Genomic DNA, 19,085 nt, shown 5'->3' on the forward strand with positions numbered 1-19,085 from the left:
CCTATGTCTTCAGAATATCTTATTTCTATTCTAAGTTAGCTGTAAGTACCAACTTTAATACTGTATTTAAGTCCATTTCTTATTAATCTAGTCTTCCTTGGTGGCTCAGTCAGTAAAGAGTCTGCCTACAAAGCGGGAGACCCAGGTTCAATCCCTGGGTTGGGAAGATTCCTTGGAGAAGGAAATGGCAACCCACTCCAGTATTCTTGCCTGGAGAATCCCATGGACAGAGGAACCTGGTGGGCTACAGTCCGTGAAGTCACAAAGAGTTAGACACGACTGAGGGACTTAACACTTTCACTTTTTCCTATTAATCTATCTTTGAAATTGTCCTCTATCTTCAGATTGGAAAATCTTACTCCCTTTTACTTTTCTTCCTATGTGTTGCTTTCAAAATCTTTTAATTTTTTTGTTTGTTTTAAAATTTGTATTCATTTCAGTTATACAAGCAGTAAGCTTTGGGGAGAAATATGTCATATTACAAATAAAGATCCCCTTGACCACTACCATAATTTTCCCTTCCAGAGATAACCACTGTTAAAACTTTGGTGTACAAATCATGTTAGTTGCAGAGCTGACAACTAAATAATAGGCTTCATGCTCTGGTTAAGCACCTTAATAATCCATGGTAAATGTAGTATTTCGTGGCCTATACTCAGATATGTACTGAACATCCACCATGTGAAATATATTCATTCATTTATATACTAGATGCCATTTCAAATTTTAAAAATTTTATATTGGAGTATTGTTGATTAATAGTGTTACGTTTGTTTTGAGTATACAGCAAAGTGATTCAGTTACATATATACATATATCCATTTTCAAATTCTTTTCCCATTTAGGTTATTACAGAATGTTGAGCAGAGCTCCTGTGCTATACAGTAGGTCCTCGTTAGTTATCTGTTTTAAGTATAGCAGTGTGTACATGTTGATCTAAGCTCCCAGTCTGTACGTACCCCTACCTTTCCTGGGCTTCCCTGGTGGCTCAGCTGGTAAAGTATCCGCCTGCAATGCGGGAGACCCAGGTTCAATCCCTGGATTGGGAAGATCCCCTGGAGGAGGGAATGGCTACCCACTCTCGGTATTCTGGCCTGGAGAGTTCCATGGACTGTATAGGACACGACTGAGCAGCTTTCACTGCCCTTCCTCACTGGTAACTGTAAATTTGTTCTCTTTCTGAGTTATAAATTCATTTTTTCTATTTTTAGGTTTTGCATATAAGTGATACATGATATGTATGATATTTGATCAGACACCATTCTAATCATTTGGGATGCACAAGTCTTTAGAGACAGATGACCAATAAATTTCATTAAATTATATAACATGCTAGAAGTGTGATAAAATCACACTTGTCAGGAAAATAATAAAGTGAAAGTAAGAATAATGTGGTGTTGATAGGTTTGCGATTTTAAATTGAGCAGTCTGGATAGAATTCATTGAAAAGTTGACATTTGAGCAAAGATTTGAAGTAGGTAAGAGTTAACCACATATGTTATGTGTGGAAGAACTTTCCAAGCAGAGGTCAGAATCTATGAAGGCTTTAAAGAAGCCTGGCATTATCTGAGGAATAGCAAGGAGATTGGACTGAAATGAGTGAGTAGTAAGAAGAGGTCAGAGGTAATGACAGCGGAATGGAAACATCCCAGGCTTCCTAGGCCGTTGTAAAGACTTGGACGTTATTGCTCTGACATAGCAAGCCATTGTGAAGTTCTGAGCAAAGGAATGTAATGATCAGGTTCAATTTCTACATGTAAATTAAATACCTATATGATGGACATGGGTATATAATGATGAACAAAATAGATATGATCCCTGCCAATTAGGAGCTTGTATTCTAACCCCTAAATTTAGTAGCCCCTAAGTTTTCCTCAAAAAATTTTATGTTCTTTTTCAAAATACAGTGGCCAGGTGGAAAAAAAAATTTTTAAATGTATTACAAAAATGTAATATCACATATATACAACCATAATGAGATTATTTGATTCTGGAATTAATGTTTTCTAATTGCTTTTCTGGGTATATTTAATTGTGCAATGCTAAATAAGTGACTTTGGAACATATCTGTAGAATGCATCTATTTTGTTCCTGAGTTTAGTCCTGCCTTGTGCTAGATCAGATTTTAGATAAGTTTTTGTTTCTCTGGAGAGATATTTCCTAAAGATTAAGAGCCTGAGCTCTGGAGTCAAGACTGTCTGGACTGAATTCTGGTTCTACTACCTAGAACTAGCAAGTATGTGCAATTTAGACTAATTACTTAATCTTTAAGCTTTGATTTATTTTGCTTTTCTGAAAAATGAGGATAAACATAGAACCTACCTTATGGGGACTTTTTTAAGAATTAAATGAGTTGATTCTAGATATAAGGTAGAGTCAGTTGAGTTTCCTGACAGATTTTTCGGCTTGACCAGCTGGAAGACTGTGGAGTTGGCATTAACTGGGGTGGAAAGATGCTAGTAGAGGTGATGAGGGGGAGAAGATGATCAGTTTTGGCATGTAGATGTCCAGGTGAAGATGGCAGGTAAATATGAAATATTCCTCTTCTCTGTTCTTGTTTATGCAGTGGGTGGTCAAGCTTACATTTAAGACATTACGTTTCTCAGTGAGAAATTACTATGTTTAAACAAGAATATGTATCACATGCACAAGTTAGTATTAGAAAATGATTGTGAAGATAAACCTGTTCGGCATGTATGAGCTCCAACCTTTGTTAATTTCAGTAATACAGCTGCTTCTTGACAAGTGGTTCTGTCTCCCAGTTGATCATTGGATGTCCTCTCCCCTTCAGTCTTGCTCTGATTTGTGTAAGTTTTTTTTGTGTGTGTGTGTGTGTGAGTTTTATTTTTATCTCCCAGGACCAATCTCTTGGCCTCTTCCTAAACCAAAGATCAGAGTTTTTATCCTAGTCAATTTCCAGTATTTGCTCTGAGGCAGGCAAGTCAAGGCCTGGCTCCATGCATACCCCTTACTCAAAGCATATTCACCTTAGAGGCCTTGGAGAAAATAAAACATTTAAGGATGAGGTAAGTGAACCTCAAGATGTTATGGTTGAATGGGTTGTGATGGCGGTGCAGTAATTGGAATGCTTGTTCCTTCTCTATGATATTTTGGTTGGCAAGAAGAGCATAGAGGGCACCTTTGCTTGGGAAGATGCAGACATTATGTCAATTCTATGTAAGGCATTTGTCCCACTTCCAAGGCAAATGATCAATTAAATAGGCTCATGTTTTCAATTTCTACTCCCTGCCCTCTCTAAAGGAAGAGCTCTTAACCTGAGATTCATAGAGCATCATACAGAAATGTGTATGTGTATGTATATTTTTTCCCCAAAGTTCATAGGGTACATGAGACTCTATAAGATATCCATGACTCAAAAAGCTTAAGATACGTTGCTATAAACAGTGTTGAGATTCTAGTTTTTAATTCAGAGAAGATATGTAAATAAGCCTTTGTTTTATCTACCTGTAATTGGTTTTAAGTCAAGTAGATAAGCCCTCTCAGTAAGACTATTAATAAAGGATGAAAGAGTACTTTGACAATAAACATTAGAAGTTAGATCTAAAACAATTGGGACAACTTTTCCCATTAACAGAGTGGCTTTATGTTGAACAGAGGCCACTGAATCTTTTACTGTTGGTGATGATGTTTAATTTCTGTTACATAAATAACAGATTTATAAAATACAAGTCTCATTGCAGAAAGGTTAGAAGGATTCTCATGTAGCAGGTTTCCAGTCAGATCACTGTAAAGAGGACTCAGCGAGCATGTATCAGAAAGCTAGTAAGAAACTTAATAAAGCAAGACACACCTATTATACAATTGATTTTTTTAAATGAATATATATTAGTGTGAACTATATAAATTACAAGATTGAAAGCAATGGTACAAGTGCACTGCAAAATATGCACAAAAGTAGTGACTTGGATGGAAATCTGTCAGTGCTATAAAAATACTTATAAACAAAATAATTTTGATAAATCTACAAGGTAGAAAATTAAAAGTATTTACATAATTGGTTACTAGATATGTGAAAAATATACCATGCTAGAACAATCTCGTTCCAAAGTTTGAAACATAATTTCTGTCAGAAATATTCTTCATACAATGTATGAACTTATCAATAACTTTCTGGGTATAAAGTTCTTCTTTATGTGACAGATGAGGATGTCTCTGAATTATATTTTGTTTAGAATTTTGTTTCAATTGATACCTGGAAGAAGAGAGAAAGTTCTTGTTTTAAAAGACTTGTTAAGTTCTCTACCATTTAATAATCATATCTTGTATTTAAAAGGAGTAAACATGATCAATCTGATTAAAATTGGGGGGCTAGAATTTACCAGATTCACCAACAAATTTGTCTTCAATTTTAATGATCAAACATCTTCCAGGGATATTTGGTTAATGTAGACCCATGTGATACTATGTTGTTGTAGAAGTGTATTTTTCAAAGGCCTAATTTAACCAAAATAATATAATGTGTTGTAATAATTATTTCTTCACATTTGTTTCAGGGGCCACACAAACTCCAAGGGCTTATGTGTGCTGGCCAGGGACACTCAGCTTTTACATGAATCACCACTGGTGGCCTAACCACAACTGTCGATTTATCTTCCTCTAAGTAATGCAAGGGGCTTGTGTTAAATGCTTGTTTTTGTTTTAATATAGGGAAACAGATACAGGATGGTATTGACTACATTCTGTCTTACAGTTGGTTCTAAAGCTTTGATCAGACATTGGATTGATATTCTGTTCCTTTACTTTATTCCTTAAAACTTGGTGACAATTCTGAGTCCAGCTGCTGGGCAGAGGGTTTCTGGTAAGGCTGTCTTTATTATAGAGTCCTCAGACAAGGTGCTAGGTGTGCATTTCCCTGGAAAACAGGCCTGGGAAGCAGAATCATGGTTCCCCTCACCCCTCAGGTCTATCTAAATTTCTGGAATGGCTTTTTTATCTAAGGTTTTTCTATTTGAACTCTTAATAATCATGCAGGGTTATCTTATGCTATACATTGCCTCTAATTTAAATTCCTTTTTGATACTCTTCTTAGACCTTTCTTCATATGAGAGAAGAAGAAAAGCATTGGATTCTTCTTGGGATCCTCACTTCCGATAGTTTTTCACCAAAGGATAGAGCCAGTATAATATAGTCTGTAGAGCACAGATCTTGACATCAGACAGATCTTGCTTCAAATCCTGTTGCTGTCAATTTGTTGCATGACCCTAAGCAAATTAGTTTAACTCTCTGAGCCCTTCTAATTTCCTCATTTGTGAAATGAAAATATCTTCTTTGCATGTTGTTGTAAAGATTGAGATCATGAATGCAATGCACCTACCATATACTTGCTTTATAGGGGATACTCATTTTGATTTGTAGTTCTGCTTTTCTTAAACTAGGGACAGACCTTTAAAGGACTGCATATTCTAGAAATGAATGTTCTAGAATGAAATGGCACTATACAGTTAAATGATTCAGCAACTCTTTCTAGTAAGGAAGTGAAGGAACTAACATTCAGCACTGAGCTAGATACTGGCTAGGGGCTTCCCATGCCTCTAGGGGTCAGGAGGTGTACTTCGCTTCTCAGCTCCATCACGAATTCATTTGTAGGTAGAAATAGTTATTTTCTTCTCTGCCTCATGGATTATGACGAGACCAGAATAAGATCTTGGTTGTAAATACTTTGAAAACATAAAATATCCTCTCTCTATATGCTCAGTATTACACTAAGAGGTCTAGTATCACTGTTTTCCGTCTGTTTTTGTATTGTTCTGAGTTTATTTTCCCCTAATGTCCCTACTAGATTGGGATTGCTTCCGTTTTCTAGGAATGAGGCACAGAGGCTCAAACAGGTGCTGGACTTCCTATAGCGTGCTGGAAGAGGCCTCAGCATTTTTGAAGGTTCGTCGTCATACTGTCTATGTATACATAAACCTGCTGAAGATTCTTACCTGACATTCCCGATTACGTAATCCTCCATCTGTATTGATGGTGAAATCATCAAATTTTGCTTCTACTTCCTGAGAAAACCAGGATGGAATTAAGAATTAGGAATATGCTTTTTAATGTTGAAAAATAAAGAGAAATTTAAGGAGTACAGGTGGTTATTTATACAAAGTTGCCAAAAAGTTGATACCTGACTGGGGTTAAACTTTGAAGTACTGTAATCTTTCTTCATCAAAATATGCAAAACAGCATCATGGATTGTTAAGAAAAATATTGAGTCCTTGACTTCATCATCAAAAAATTCACACCGTGTAAGCTTCTCAATGAAGTCATCTGAAGAGAGGAAAGAAAGAGTAACAGAAAGAAGTTAAGTGTTTGACCATGGGTTTCTCCTTGAGGTTGGGGACTTGAACTTATATTTGCAAACGTGCATTTCACTGATGTTCGGTAAAGTGTTTGGGAGCTGCAGCAGTGCAATATTAGTGCACCATTAGTATAATGTCTTCTGGAATTGAAGGGCATCTTTCTAATAAAATTACATGTAGAATACCTTCATGTAAACAAAAAGGACCAAATGAGAAACAGTTTTAGGCAGGAGCCTTGTGGGTTAATTTCTCTTGTTAATAACTGGAGCTTCAAAGGTGGCTTATCACTAAAAATGGAGATTCTGCCAAAATAGAACATATAGTCATGGACCAATGGCTCTGGATTTACCAATTAGCTTACTGTAGTCCATTTTACCAAAGCTTCTGGGTACCATCAGAAAACATCTTCCTTGGCTCCCTCCATTACCTCTCCAGTAATCTTTGAGGAATTACTATTCTTGGAAGAACTAACCATCATCGTTGGCTCAGATCAGTCAATCAGATATTGCCTCATGTCTGTTATATGCAAAGCTCTGGCTGGGTAGGATCAAAAGATAAATTAGACATGAATCTTGCCCTTGAGGAAGACAGGAAAAAAAAAAAGGAAGACAGAGCACATATATACTATCTTAATGAAAAGTGTTGTAGAATCTTAGAGGCAGGAAGCAATATAATTTTTTAAATTAATGTTTTCTTGGTTCTTAAAATAATGCCTAGCATATAGTAGGTCCTCACATTGTTGTCAAATGAATAAGAGGGGCACAGATCATGTGCTATGGAAATTCAGAGAGAGAAGGGTAAAGATTGTTTCCTCTTGGCAGGATTCTGGGAAAGTTAATGAAGCAGATACCATTTAAAAGAATGCCTAGGATTTGGAGAAAGAGGAGGAAGAAGAGGTATGAAAGCGTGGAGGTGGGGAAGTCTGTTCACAGGGAAACTTTCAACATGGACAAGACCCAGCACTAGCTGCAGTGGAGGGAGATGAGGGCATTGTGGTTGTCAGGATACAGGTGGCACTCAGTGAGCAAGGGTGATGATCTTAGTTAAGGACCTAGAAGGATGCCTGGAGAAGGAAATGGCAACCCACTCCAGTGTTCTTGCCTGGAGAATCCCAGGGACAGGAGAGCCTGGTGGGCTGCCGTCTATGGGGTCGCACAGAGTCGGACATGACTGAAGCGACTTAGCAGCAGCAGCAGAGGGGTGCCAGGCAGCAGAGGCAGCAGGATGAGATGCTTTCAAGAGACTTGGGATGATGGAGGAGTAAAATTGTTTAAGATTAAGGGATTACTGAGAAAGAGGATATTTTTAATTATAAGGAACCCTTGAAACTAGAGTATATCTGTAGATTTTATGGACAGGAACCAGTACAGAGAAAAAATTAATGCCAATTTCACACCTCCCTCAATTTCACTTGTCCTCCCCTCCCTAAAATGTTTTCTCCCAAGACACTGTCACGATTGATTCCTTCACTTCATTCCAGTCTCTGCTCAAAATTTGAGTTTCTGGACATCCTTGACATCCTTGTAAAACAGCATTACCCCTATTGCTCTATGTCTCAACCCTGATTTTTTTTCTTCACAGCATTTATCATTACCTGAAATATCTTTGTTTATTACCAGGCTTTCCCACTGGACTATAAGCTTCATGAGAAAGATTAATGGGATGAGTCAGAAAATGGGATGGGAGAACATTCTAGGGATGGACAAGGACACTGATTAGTTCTTTCAGAGGACTTAGATGAGAAATGATAAGGAGCTGGATTAAGGCTGTAGAAATGGAGAGGAAGAGACTGATTCAATATGAAATATTAATGGTGACTCCCCGAATATAGAGGAATGGGGAGGAGAGATTAAAGATGGCTCCAAAGTTTGTACTTTGGGCAACTGGGTGGGTATGTGGTGATGTAGTAACCAAGATAGAAAAGGAGAAGTAGTAGTTGGGGGGATGTATATATTTAGTTTTGAATATGTGTATCTTAGGTAATTGGAGGACATCCAGATGGTTGAATACATGGGTCTGCTGCTCAGAAAAAAGGTCTGAGCTGGAGATAACAGTTTGTGGGCTCATTAACATATAGATAGCAGTGTGGATAGGAACCAGTGGGAGATACTACAGAGCTCTGGGAGTGGTGGGTAGGGACTCAGAAGAAAGGTCTTTCCAAAGTCAGGGAGACAGAGGCCAAAGAAAGAGCCCACTGTTAAAGCGCAGAGAATAAGGCTGGGATGGGGGTGGTTGATATTTGACAATGGGGATATCATTGATGACCTTGGCAAGGGCAGCCTCATCAGTGAAGTGAAGCGGAAACCAGGTAATTATGGGCTGCTAATTCAATGGAGGCAAGGAAGAGAGTAAAACAAACCTACTTTTTTAGGAAGTTTAGAGTAAACTGTGGTTACATATTCATTCCTTTGCTGCCTGTTAAACTAGGATTCAAATTGTAAAGTTAATTATGTGTCAACACAACTCAAATATAAAGATGCTGTTTCCCTGGAGATTCCTGTTGGAAATCTACAAATTAGACCTTGGTGATCATAAAAAAATGCCTGTCCTTTGGAGAAGCTGTCTAGATTGAGAGCTAGCAGTAAAGGGATTGTCAGAAAATAAAAATAAAACAACTTACCGTCAGTTCCAACAATATACACATCCACCTGGATCCTGATAAATTCTTGCAGAATCTGTTAAAAAGAAAGCAGATCTTCCTTACGGAACAGTTTCACTTGTCAGAAACGTGAAGAAAACTATCATAATTGTGTCTTATGGTAATATGTTGCTTTCAGAGCCCTTTACATTTTGAAAAGAGATAATACTATAGAGATACTAAAATTAATAACAAGGCTCTATGACAGAAATCTAAAGGAAAGAACTCTCCAGTAAAAAAAGACCATCATTTTTGAAGGAAGTATAACGAAAAAACTGCTCTGACTCACAAGAGGAACTCTGATGTAGTTTTTAAACAGTTTCTTCTATGGAATGATCTTTACTAGAGCTTTCTATCTATATAAAAGTTAAAAAAAAACCCATAACCCATATGTTGTTCATTATTTCTGTCCACAGTGCCTGAATGTGTCTAGCACCAAAGACTCTTTATCCATTTTCCTGGTCTGTAGGCTCAGAACAAATGCCAGCGGTGATACGAGTCAGGTTGTGAAAGGTAAGGAAAGGAGCTTGTCCCGTTCACATTGAGATCAGTCGTGATCATTAATATCACTGTTATCATCTGTATAAACTTTTGGAGGCTCTACTGGGCTGAAGTAAGAATTAGGACCTTCAGGAAACCTAAGGCAGAGTCCCTGTCCTTGGCGCTATATGCCAAGATCAAAAAAGAAATGTTATGTGTATTTCCTCCTCCAAAACAAAAATAAATAGACAAAAGCAAAGAAAACAGTCTCAAAGGTCATGTGATACTAAGATTTTTTTTAAAAGTTTAAGTTTGAAGGAGATGAAATTAATCCTGTTTTCTAATTTTATATCCAGTTCACCTATACTTAATAGATCTTAGCTCAGTTTTTATGTAGGCAGATTTCTGTTTTAAAAAAAAGCAAAAGAGGGGGATGTGGCATTCTTAAATTTTCTTTATATCTATTTCTGCATGTCTGTTAGAAACTCTTTTAGAAACGTTGACAAACCTGTGGTAAGAAAACAGCCTGCAACCAGATTGTTATAGTTCTGTTTTTTAAAATCATATGTGACATATATTCTTTCATATACCTAACTTAAAAAAAAAAAAGACAAATTGTTATATAAGCCAAGTTAAAGTTCATTGGCTTATGGATAAAAATAAAAGGACCACTATTCTACTTTCTTGCAAGATCTCTATTTCAGGACAGTTTAGATAGAACACCCACAAGGATTTGAAGCACAGTAGAATTAGAATTTAATAGTATGAGCAGATATTATATGTGATTTAATATGTGAGCAGTATTGTCTATAAGCATATATTAGAAATTATATGCAGTCTCATGGGAAATGCACTATTAAAGTGTTGGCCAAACACACCCCACCTGCACTCCCTCCATGAAATATTCTAAGATTAAATTTTACTTCTGCTTAAGCATGCATGTGTTATCTAAAGGATCATCCGTCCACAAATACAACTTTTTTTTTTAACCTTTAGTCACTAATTCATTACTTTCATTCAGAAAAAAGAAATTACCGTTTTGAGACCCCTCATTGAAGAAACATCAAGAAATGACACTGCTGAAAAGTCAAGAATGAGGCTGTGGAGGTTGATTTTAGGGACCGCAATGTTGAGAGGAAGATTAGCATTCCAGTCTATTTGGAAAGGCAGGTCTGTGGTATTGATGGGCTGATCCAGCTCTTCTATCTTATCATTGTCCAACTCTTCATCAGAATCTTTAAAGCCATCAACAGTACATATAAATCCTTTCTGCAAGAGAGGATACTAACATGCATAAAAACTCTGACCAAGAAAAGCACTGAGTGACAAGGTTAACCAGTGAATTTCTGAAGCATAGAGTCAAAGTTGGCTCAAGTGATGGGATTATAAATTCTTTTATTTGGAGAATAAAAATTTTCCCTGAAGAATACAATTTTAAAGAGACCCCTAAAAACGTGACACTAATCGACACACGAAGTATCTTGTTTATCTGCCACTTCATTAAAAGGAATGGAACCAACCACTTGAACTACATTTTACTCAGCTTTTAGCTGTAATACGTAGAAATGTGGGAAAGAAGCTTACTGGTGTCACTTGTAGCAGGCCTTTCTTCTGCAGTTTTCGGATTTTCTTCAAAGCCTTGTTCCGCTTGCGAAGAATTCGAAGTGGACGAAAGCCAATCTGAAAAACCCATTGCTGTGTTAAAAGAATGCTGAATATTCTGCTACTTGCATAGCATAATTCTACTTATATAACCTAATTCTAGCTATAGCATAATTCTGCTTAATTAAATGGGATAATTATAGCATAATTAAATGGGATGGGTTGAGGGACTGGGACATATATGAAAGATATTTACATTAAAATTTAAATTTGCATTGAAATTTAAAATTTAACATCATCCTTGAGGGCATTGTACCAGACCTATCTATGGTCTGCTACTCTGTATGCAGTTAACTAACATTCAAAAACCTCTGTACCATCCAGGTTTTATCCCTAGAGTATCCACTAATGGATCTAAACTGTATTTGAAGTTTTTGTTTTTATTCCACACTACCCTTAGGGAAAATCACTTTATTTTTTTCCATTTGTTAAATATGAGTGGAATCTAATTAGTATCCTGCTTCTAGATATTTTTTATTCTATTAGAATTTATACAATTATACTTTATAATATCTATTATATGAACTTTTATAATTTTAGTATTAGATCTGAGGGTAACCTTCATTTTCTCCTTTCCAAAACAGATGTGTTCTTACTGCAGTAATATTTAGCTCCAGAGTAATAAGTATGTGTGTGCGTGCTAAGTCGCTTCAGTCTTGTCTGACTTTGCGACTCCATGGACTGTAGCCCGCCAGGCTCCTCTGTCCATGGGATTTTCCAGGCAAGAATACTGGAGTGGGTTGCCATTTCCTCCTCCAGGGGATCTTCCTGACCAGGGAATTGAATCCATGTCTCTTATTCTCTTGCATTGGCAGGAGAGTTCTTTACCACTACCACCACCTGGGAAGCCCAGAGTAATAAGGAGGATCAAATTATATAATAAAAAACCCTTGACCAAAAAATGTAGTGAGATGAAAAGATACTAGATTAAGTGAAAAGAACAGTATCTAAAGCCAGATAGACAATCTGATCCCATTTTTGTGAAAAAAAGAGTGGGGTGGAAAGATACTTGATGCATAACCGATGACTAAAAATAGGGCTTAAGGCAAGCTCTATGTGAGGGATAGAGTGGACCAGAAGGAACGTGAAAGAGTGCTGAGCTTTTGTTTCTTAACCTTAAAGTCTGCTTTTTTGTCAGCTTCTTTCCAGTCCACCAGGGACACTAGTTGTTATTTAGTGTTAAATATTCATTTGTATTTTATTTCTTAATTTCTCTTACAAGTATTCACTTGCTTTCCTGAATCTCTTCAATGATGCAGTCAAATATTAAAGACTCCTATTGTTTCTGAAGTTGATTCCCAAGGAAAATCTATAGGAGACCATCTATCTTATGGTAAATCTTTTTACTTTACAGCAATATATAATAAAAAGAGTCTCTATATTGGACCTTATATAAAAAGTCTCGTTTCCTAACATGTTAATGGACCCCTTATAAGATAGTTCCACCTGCTTGTTCCACCTGGGACAAAGGATACAAAAATATGAACACTACCCATCTGCAGTATATGTGAAATCACTGACCCTCCTCCTTGTTATAGAACAAGCATTTCATTCCTAATTATTCAGTGAAGTTAAAAAAATTAATAACCCCAAACCTTACAGCATCGATAAGTTTCTGCTTAAAGAAACTAATGTTTGCAAAGTAGATAGGAGATGGACATCTGAAAATCTTCACGCCTTCTGGTTCATATATCTGTAAGACAGATAAATCATATTAGATGGTGCCCATTAGATTTATGTTAATATTACTTAGCAAATAAGAGTGAAAAAATGAACCTTACTTCAGAATAATCTTTTCTATTCTTATAGATGTTGCTCCTTCCAACATTGGCCAGTGTGCTGCATTTGGGACTGTAGGGAAAATCAACACCAAGTGAATCATTCATGCATATTTATTAGGCCTATAAGGCTAATGCTGGTGTTTTCCTAGCATCCCAAAACAGGCTCACTTATCCAAAATTTAGATTGGAGAATTCTCATGCCATCATGCCCTGGAGGGCAAACACCTTGTTTGACTGACCCTCCCACAGCTCCGAAACTGTGCCTCCTCTGCCATCTCCCACATCCAGTTTACAAAGCACTTCCATATGCCTTTGCCATTTTGATTCTGAATATTACAGTTATTGGGTGAAATAAGGCAGATACAATCACCTTGTTGTATAGATGAGGACATGGAGAAGTATTATGACTTGCCTACAACCACTCAATTTGTCTCTTAGGTTTGATGAGTCCCAAAGAAATGAATGAAAATATAAGTGAATAGAAGAGTGTGGGAACATCTCAATGTAAATGTATTCCATCAGTCCATCAAACTTAAGTATGATAACACCTTCTCTTCTAGAACACCTTAGATCCCAAGAAACCTCTTTCTGTCACGTCATATAATCCATCAAAGCCTGAGTGACCACACGGTGGTGATATTTTATAACAGATGTAAGAATCTGTAAGAAGGTGTTTGGATGGGAAATCTGTTTGAATTCTGTTAAAAAAAATCAAGACTTCTAAGTGACTTTTGTGGCATTTTAGGTTGAAAGGGGCCTTTCAAAAGTTCTCTAATCCAGCTCCATGATTTCCAGGTGGGAGTCCAATCTAACAACCTGCCCAGAGGAAAAACCCTCCCTCAGACACAGAGAATCTCAGAATCTTCTCAGGAACACTTGCCCTGTGTTTAACAAGTCTGAGGCAAAGACAGTAAACTTGCTCAGAATTACTTCCAGTTTACAGCTGGGTAAACAGACTCAGAGATTTATGATTTCTTTGAATTGTTGTCAAAGAAGGAAGCAAACCAACAACTGGTGGGATTCAGCTAATGTAAGGTTGGGCCATCTTTTGCCTTCAGGCCTTGGAGTGAGGCAGAATAGACTGGCGAATCTTCTTTTCTTTTCTTTTAGAGGGGTGGGGTTTGCATTGTAAGGCTTGTGGGATCTTAGTTCCCCAACCAAGAATCACACCCACGCTCCCTGCATTGAAAGTGCAGAGTCAACTGCTGGACCACCAGGGAAGTCCCCTTCTGGCCAGTTTTGATAGATTTGCATACCTATCAACTAAACTGCTTTCCCCCTAACCAGTGACAGGTATTTTTCTCCTCTGACCCAGGCAAGTCAAAGCCTGCAAGGATGCAGACCACAATGAGCACTTACAACTGAGTCCTGAAGACGATAGTCAGGAGCTGAAATGCCACGCTAGCTGCCAGGCCTAAACCGAGCCCCAGGACAACGGCAAAGATGAAGGTCATGACCCAGATTAGCTGTCAAAAAAAAGCAACACATACACTACCATTTACTACTCTGATTCAAATACAGTGTCCTAGGTTCAGAGCTATAAGAAAGCATGAACTTCTACGGCCCAAAGCAGAGGTCAGGAGTACACAGTAGAAGGGATCTGCCTTCTGGTCATTCTGCTGGCTCAGGTTCAGAAACTGCAGAAGCACAAGCAAATCTTTTCAAAAATCCCAAAAGAGTGTATCCATTTTCTAATCCCATCCCTGAACCAGTTAAGGAAATGACTGAATCTTTCCCAGCTAAAATTCCAGAATCAGTTGCTGTTTGTTATCAATCGGTAGACTCTGGACTAATATCTTACTTTTGGTCTGCTGATTTAATTAAGGCTACTATCTCTGCTGGGGGCTTCCCTGGGGGGCCCAGCTAGTAAAGAATCTGCCTGCAATGTAGGAGACCAGGGTTTGATTCCTGAGTCAGGAAGATGCCCTGGAGAAGAGAATGGCTACCCACTTCAGTATTCTTGCCTGAAGAATTCCATGGACAGAGGAGCCTAGTGGGTGGGCTATAGTCCATAAGGTCACAAAAAGTTAGACATGACTGAGCGACTAACACTTTCATCTCTACCAGACTCCTAGCATGCCCAAGAAGTGTAAAAGTCCCTGACACTGATCTTGCAGCAGCAAAACTAAACCTGGCTTATTACTTTATGCTTGTTAAGAACCATAGGCTATGTTAACAAGCCTTTTTACACCACAGACTTTGACCCTGATATAATTAGGGACACAGCTTCTCAGAGCAAGGTTTGTTGAGAGTGAGGGGAGCCTTTACAGAGTGTTTCCAAAAGGAATGTTCAGAATTTGAGTTCTTCATAGATTCTTTGGACACTGCCATATAAGGTAATGAAGAACAGAAGCAATGAATACCCTAAGATTCAGAGAGTTTCTGTGGCATTAGAGATGACTACAAGAATTTTTAGAAGAGATCTAAGAAGTTCTCTCTTTGTGCTTCATGGACTATTTCCTACTTGTGAGTAACTCATCCTTTTACATTAAAATCCTAGAGAATAATCATTAGAGTGTGCAGTTTCAAGATAGCAAATGAAACAAACTCAGGTTATTTGAACAGGTAGATAGAAACAAAATTTCCCTTTGTTTACAATATAAATGTACATTTTACATCAGCATGAAAATGCAATTCCAGTTCCTCTCTCAGATAATGTCACCTCTACTCACACAATCATACTTATCCTTTCGCCACAATCTTCGTATTTCCGCAAACTGCATCAGCATTCCTTTCAAGTTTCCAAGTGCTAAAGCTGCCAGGACAGACTGAGGAAACAGAAGAGCAGATGTACTTTGAGATAATCCAATCACCATATAGAAGCAAAGGTGAAGGCTGTAGATAAGTGAATCCTTTCGAGGGCCTCAAAGCCTATCAAAGCACACCCTTTTCCGGCGTGCAATGCCATGCACAGCACAGCGGCCCTGGATCTCTGACCTATCCCGAGGTATGATTTTGGCTCCACCACAGTGACAGGGACATGCCCATCTGATAGCACTTACTCATCTGTACCTGGAGACAGAGAAAGGCAGATCTGAAGACCTGTGACTGAAAGCAATTCTTTCTAATCAGAGATAGTCTAGTGTGTGTCTGTTTACTGTAGTAGGGAGTGGGTGTTGCTCTTTGTTTAAAAAAAAAAAACCCTCAGGGAGCTTGGGGGTCTTGGAATAGAATTCAAAGCTTCACTTCAGTTCACTCAGTCGTGTCCAACTCTTTTCGACCCCATGGACTACAGCACACCAGGCTTCCCTGTCCATCACCAACTCCTGGAACTTGTTCAAACTCATGTCCATTGAGTTTGTGATGCCATCCAACCATCTCATGCTCTGTCATCCCCTTCTCCTCCTGCCCTCAATCTTTCCCAGCATCAGGGTCTTTTCCAACGAGTCAGTTGTTTGCATCAGGTGGCCAAAGTACTGGAGCTTCAGCTTCAGCACCTGTCCTTCCAGTGTCAATGTACTGGTTTTGATATTGCAGTGAAGCTGTGTAAGACGCCACACCTGTGGGAGCTGGATGAAGGGTTCATAGAACTCTGCACAATAAACCTCCTGCTTTGGGAAACTTTAGTATAAAACAAGTCAAGTGCAACTTGCAAAAGAGACATGTTATTTTTATCTTTTCATTTGTACCTAGTCAGTATCCCATGGAAAAACAAAATCTGAAGCTAGGTAAATAACAAAGGGGCTTCCCTGGTGGCTCAGTGGCAAAGAATCTGCTTGCCAGTGAGAAGACTCGGGTTCGAGCCCTGGATCAGGATGATTCCCTGGAGATGGAAATGGCAACCCACTCCAGTATTCTTGCCTGGGAAATCCGATGGACAGAGGAGGCTGGCAGGCTACAGTCCATGGGGGTCTCAAAAGAGCCGGACTTAAACTACTTAGTGACTACTTAGTGACTAAACACCCACAAATAACAAGGACCTACTGTATATAGCACAGGGAACTATATCAGTATCTTCTAATAAGGGAGAAGAATCTGAAAAAGAACATATATGTATAATTGAATCACTTTGCTATACACATGAAACTAACACAGCATTGTAAATTAACTATACTTCGATTAAAATTTTTTTAAATTAAAAAAAATTGTAACAGTTTACAATGAAATACATACACATAACTCCTTAAAAAAAAAATAAAGATTACAGAGCATTGAGAAGCCATAGGCAGGAAAAGGGGGATCATTTTACCAGGAACCGGCTCTCCAGACTGTAATTGATACTAAGGATTAACTATAAAAAAAACCCTTAGAACTCTGCTGATACTTAGTAAGTGCTAAAGGAGTATTCATTCTTAGCTATCATGAAAGGTTATTTTGCCTTCATATGATAAAAGCAGACCAGTTATTTAGATGAAACAAAAACATTATAGACACAGTGATCTAAGAAGTAATTGTCAGATGGATCCTTTACGAAGTAGGGCCTTTGATTAACATCCTGGCCAGGGTTCTTGGTGTCGTTTATTCATGAAGGAGAGAGGATTTTAAGTGGCAACTGCTTTTTTTTAGTTTCTCCAAATTGAAGTGGGTGAAGTAGAGAACAAGGATATACAGAGGAAGAAGTACACCGGGCCGAATTCTCTATGTAGGGGGGTTTTGTGTGCATTTATTTTTATTGAGATATACATTCTTACACATAATATTTCTTCAGGGGTGATTTTTTGACTCCTTTTATGCCATTCCTTTGGAAATCAGGTTAGTATAGTAAGAATGCTTAGTTTTGACAACAAGTACTGTGCACTGTTTGGCCAGGTTTGGGATAACCGTATCAGGACACCAGAAACCTGGGGTAAAACTCACGTTCCAGCTACCAACCAACAAAGAAAAAGGCCTAGATAAAAACAACAGACTTCGGTGGACTGTGTCCTATGTCTATGTCCTCTGTAGTCAGAGGTATAATCGGATGTTAGTAGAAAAACAACAATAATAGTCTTCCCAATAAAGGGTATCATTGGTTAAGTGTTTATCATGTGCCACACCCTGGACTAAATATTAATACTTCACATGCCCTATTTCATTTAATTTTTACAACAACTCTGTGAAGTGGGTACTATTTCCCTCTCTATTTTACAAATGGGCAACTTGAGGTTCAGAGAGGTTAAGTAATCTGCCTAAAGCACAGAGATAATAAGCAGCAGAGCAAGATTGAAAGAAGGTCTATAGGACTAGAGCCAGTGCCCTCTGTACTACCTCAAAATCACGTTAACACCGCAAAGAACAATATATTGACCATCATTTGGTTTCCTACAGATTCTGTGTTTCCTAGGGCCCTCTGTTATTTTTGTAACCTGGGTACTGCAGTGGTGGACAAAGCATAAAACTACACCCTCAAAAATTACAGTTCTGGAGAAGCAGGAGGAGGAGCAGGAGGGTAAAGGTACAAGGTCAAAGTTGAGCTGTTTGCGCGCATCCATCAATCTGACAATTTTGGTCTTGGAGTCAAACCACACTCTGGGAGCTGCAGGGCGTACCCTAAGAACAAATTGTGTGGTTGGTAGTACCATTCTCTGAATTCCATACAGGCCTCAATGGCATCAACCTTTAAGAAAATCTTCACTTTAGTCAACCCATATGGAAGCTTCAGTGCCGGGGTGCCTTCCAATCTAAACATTAATCATACCTGGGGTAAACACATAGAGACTGAAGAGTCGAGTTGATCAGCAGAGTAGAACTGATAAGGCAGTGTAGAGTTTTAAGAGTAGTGTTGTTGGGTGTTTGCATTCCTAACATTTATAAAATAGTGCCAGGAGAGAAAGAAATATTTTTGGCCCGTAGAATATTGGCTAAGAAGAGTACTTGAGAGTTTGTAGATACTCATTTTCCCTAGTTTAGTTTATGCCTCCTGAGTTTAAGAACCAGGGTCCTCGATCCATCACCCAAAGGAGAGAGATGTCAGCCCAACGGGGAGTGCTACCTTCTGTAGAGGCTCCAGGAGAAATCCGATGGCAACGATGACGATCAACACAATGATAGCAGAGATGAGGCCGGCTATCTGTGGAGAGGAGAACATTCTCATCGCAAACTCAGCTTCCCCCCGGGGTTCTGAGTCCCCAGTGACTCATGCAAGGATGGGCCTCTTAGCAAAGACCCTCCAGGACCTGAGTTTTGCCTCCTGTACTCTCCTGGACCCCCGATCTGGAGAGAGCGGTACTTGCTGCAAATCCTCGGAACGATCCACCGAATATGTTACTCACTCCCAAGGCGATCAACTCCTGACAG

General features: G+C 38.5%; 1 protein-coding gene and 1 non-coding gene across 2 annotated transcripts in view; one reads left to right on the plus strand and one right to left on the minus strand.

Moving 5' to 3' along the window:
- Nucleotides 1-977: 977 nt before the first annotated feature.
- On the plus strand, nucleotides 978-1,049 carry TRNAC-GCA. Its single transcript has one exon. It is a non-coding gene; the product is annotated as a tRNA-Cys (tRNA).
- A 2,579-nt stretch (nucleotides 1,050-3,628) lies between these two features.
- The window catches only part of SLC26A3 (solute carrier family 26 member 3), a 33,427-nt gene continuing 17,970 nt past the window's right edge, over nucleotides 3,629-19,085 (minus strand). The window contains exons 10-21 of the mRNA XM_043872257.1: nucleotides 18,965-19,078; nucleotides 18,781-18,858; nucleotides 15,542-15,637; nucleotides 14,229-14,335; nucleotides 12,870-12,939; nucleotides 12,689-12,781; nucleotides 11,011-11,106; nucleotides 10,462-10,695; nucleotides 8,929-8,983; nucleotides 6,134-6,276; nucleotides 5,949-6,017; nucleotides 3,629-4,213 (exon numbers count right to left, since the gene is read on the minus strand). Coding sequence (XP_043728192.1) covers nucleotides 4,190-4,213; nucleotides 5,949-6,017; nucleotides 6,134-6,276; nucleotides 8,929-8,983; nucleotides 10,462-10,695; nucleotides 11,011-11,106; nucleotides 12,689-12,781; nucleotides 12,870-12,939; nucleotides 14,229-14,335; nucleotides 15,542-15,637; nucleotides 18,781-18,858; nucleotides 18,965-19,078 — 1,179 coding nt within the window. The 3' untranslated portion in view covers nucleotides 3,629-4,189. The remainder of the gene's footprint in view (nucleotides 4,214-5,948; nucleotides 6,018-6,133; nucleotides 6,277-8,928; nucleotides 8,984-10,461; nucleotides 10,696-11,010; nucleotides 11,107-12,688; nucleotides 12,782-12,869; nucleotides 12,940-14,228; nucleotides 14,336-15,541; nucleotides 15,638-18,780; nucleotides 18,859-18,964; nucleotides 19,079-19,085) is intronic.

The sequence above is a fragment of the Cervus elaphus genome, chromosome 18 (assembly GCF_910594005.1).
Source record: "Cervus elaphus chromosome 18, mCerEla1.1, whole genome shotgun sequence".
Lineage (NCBI taxonomy): Eukaryota > Metazoa > Chordata > Mammalia > Artiodactyla > Cervidae > Cervus > Cervus elaphus.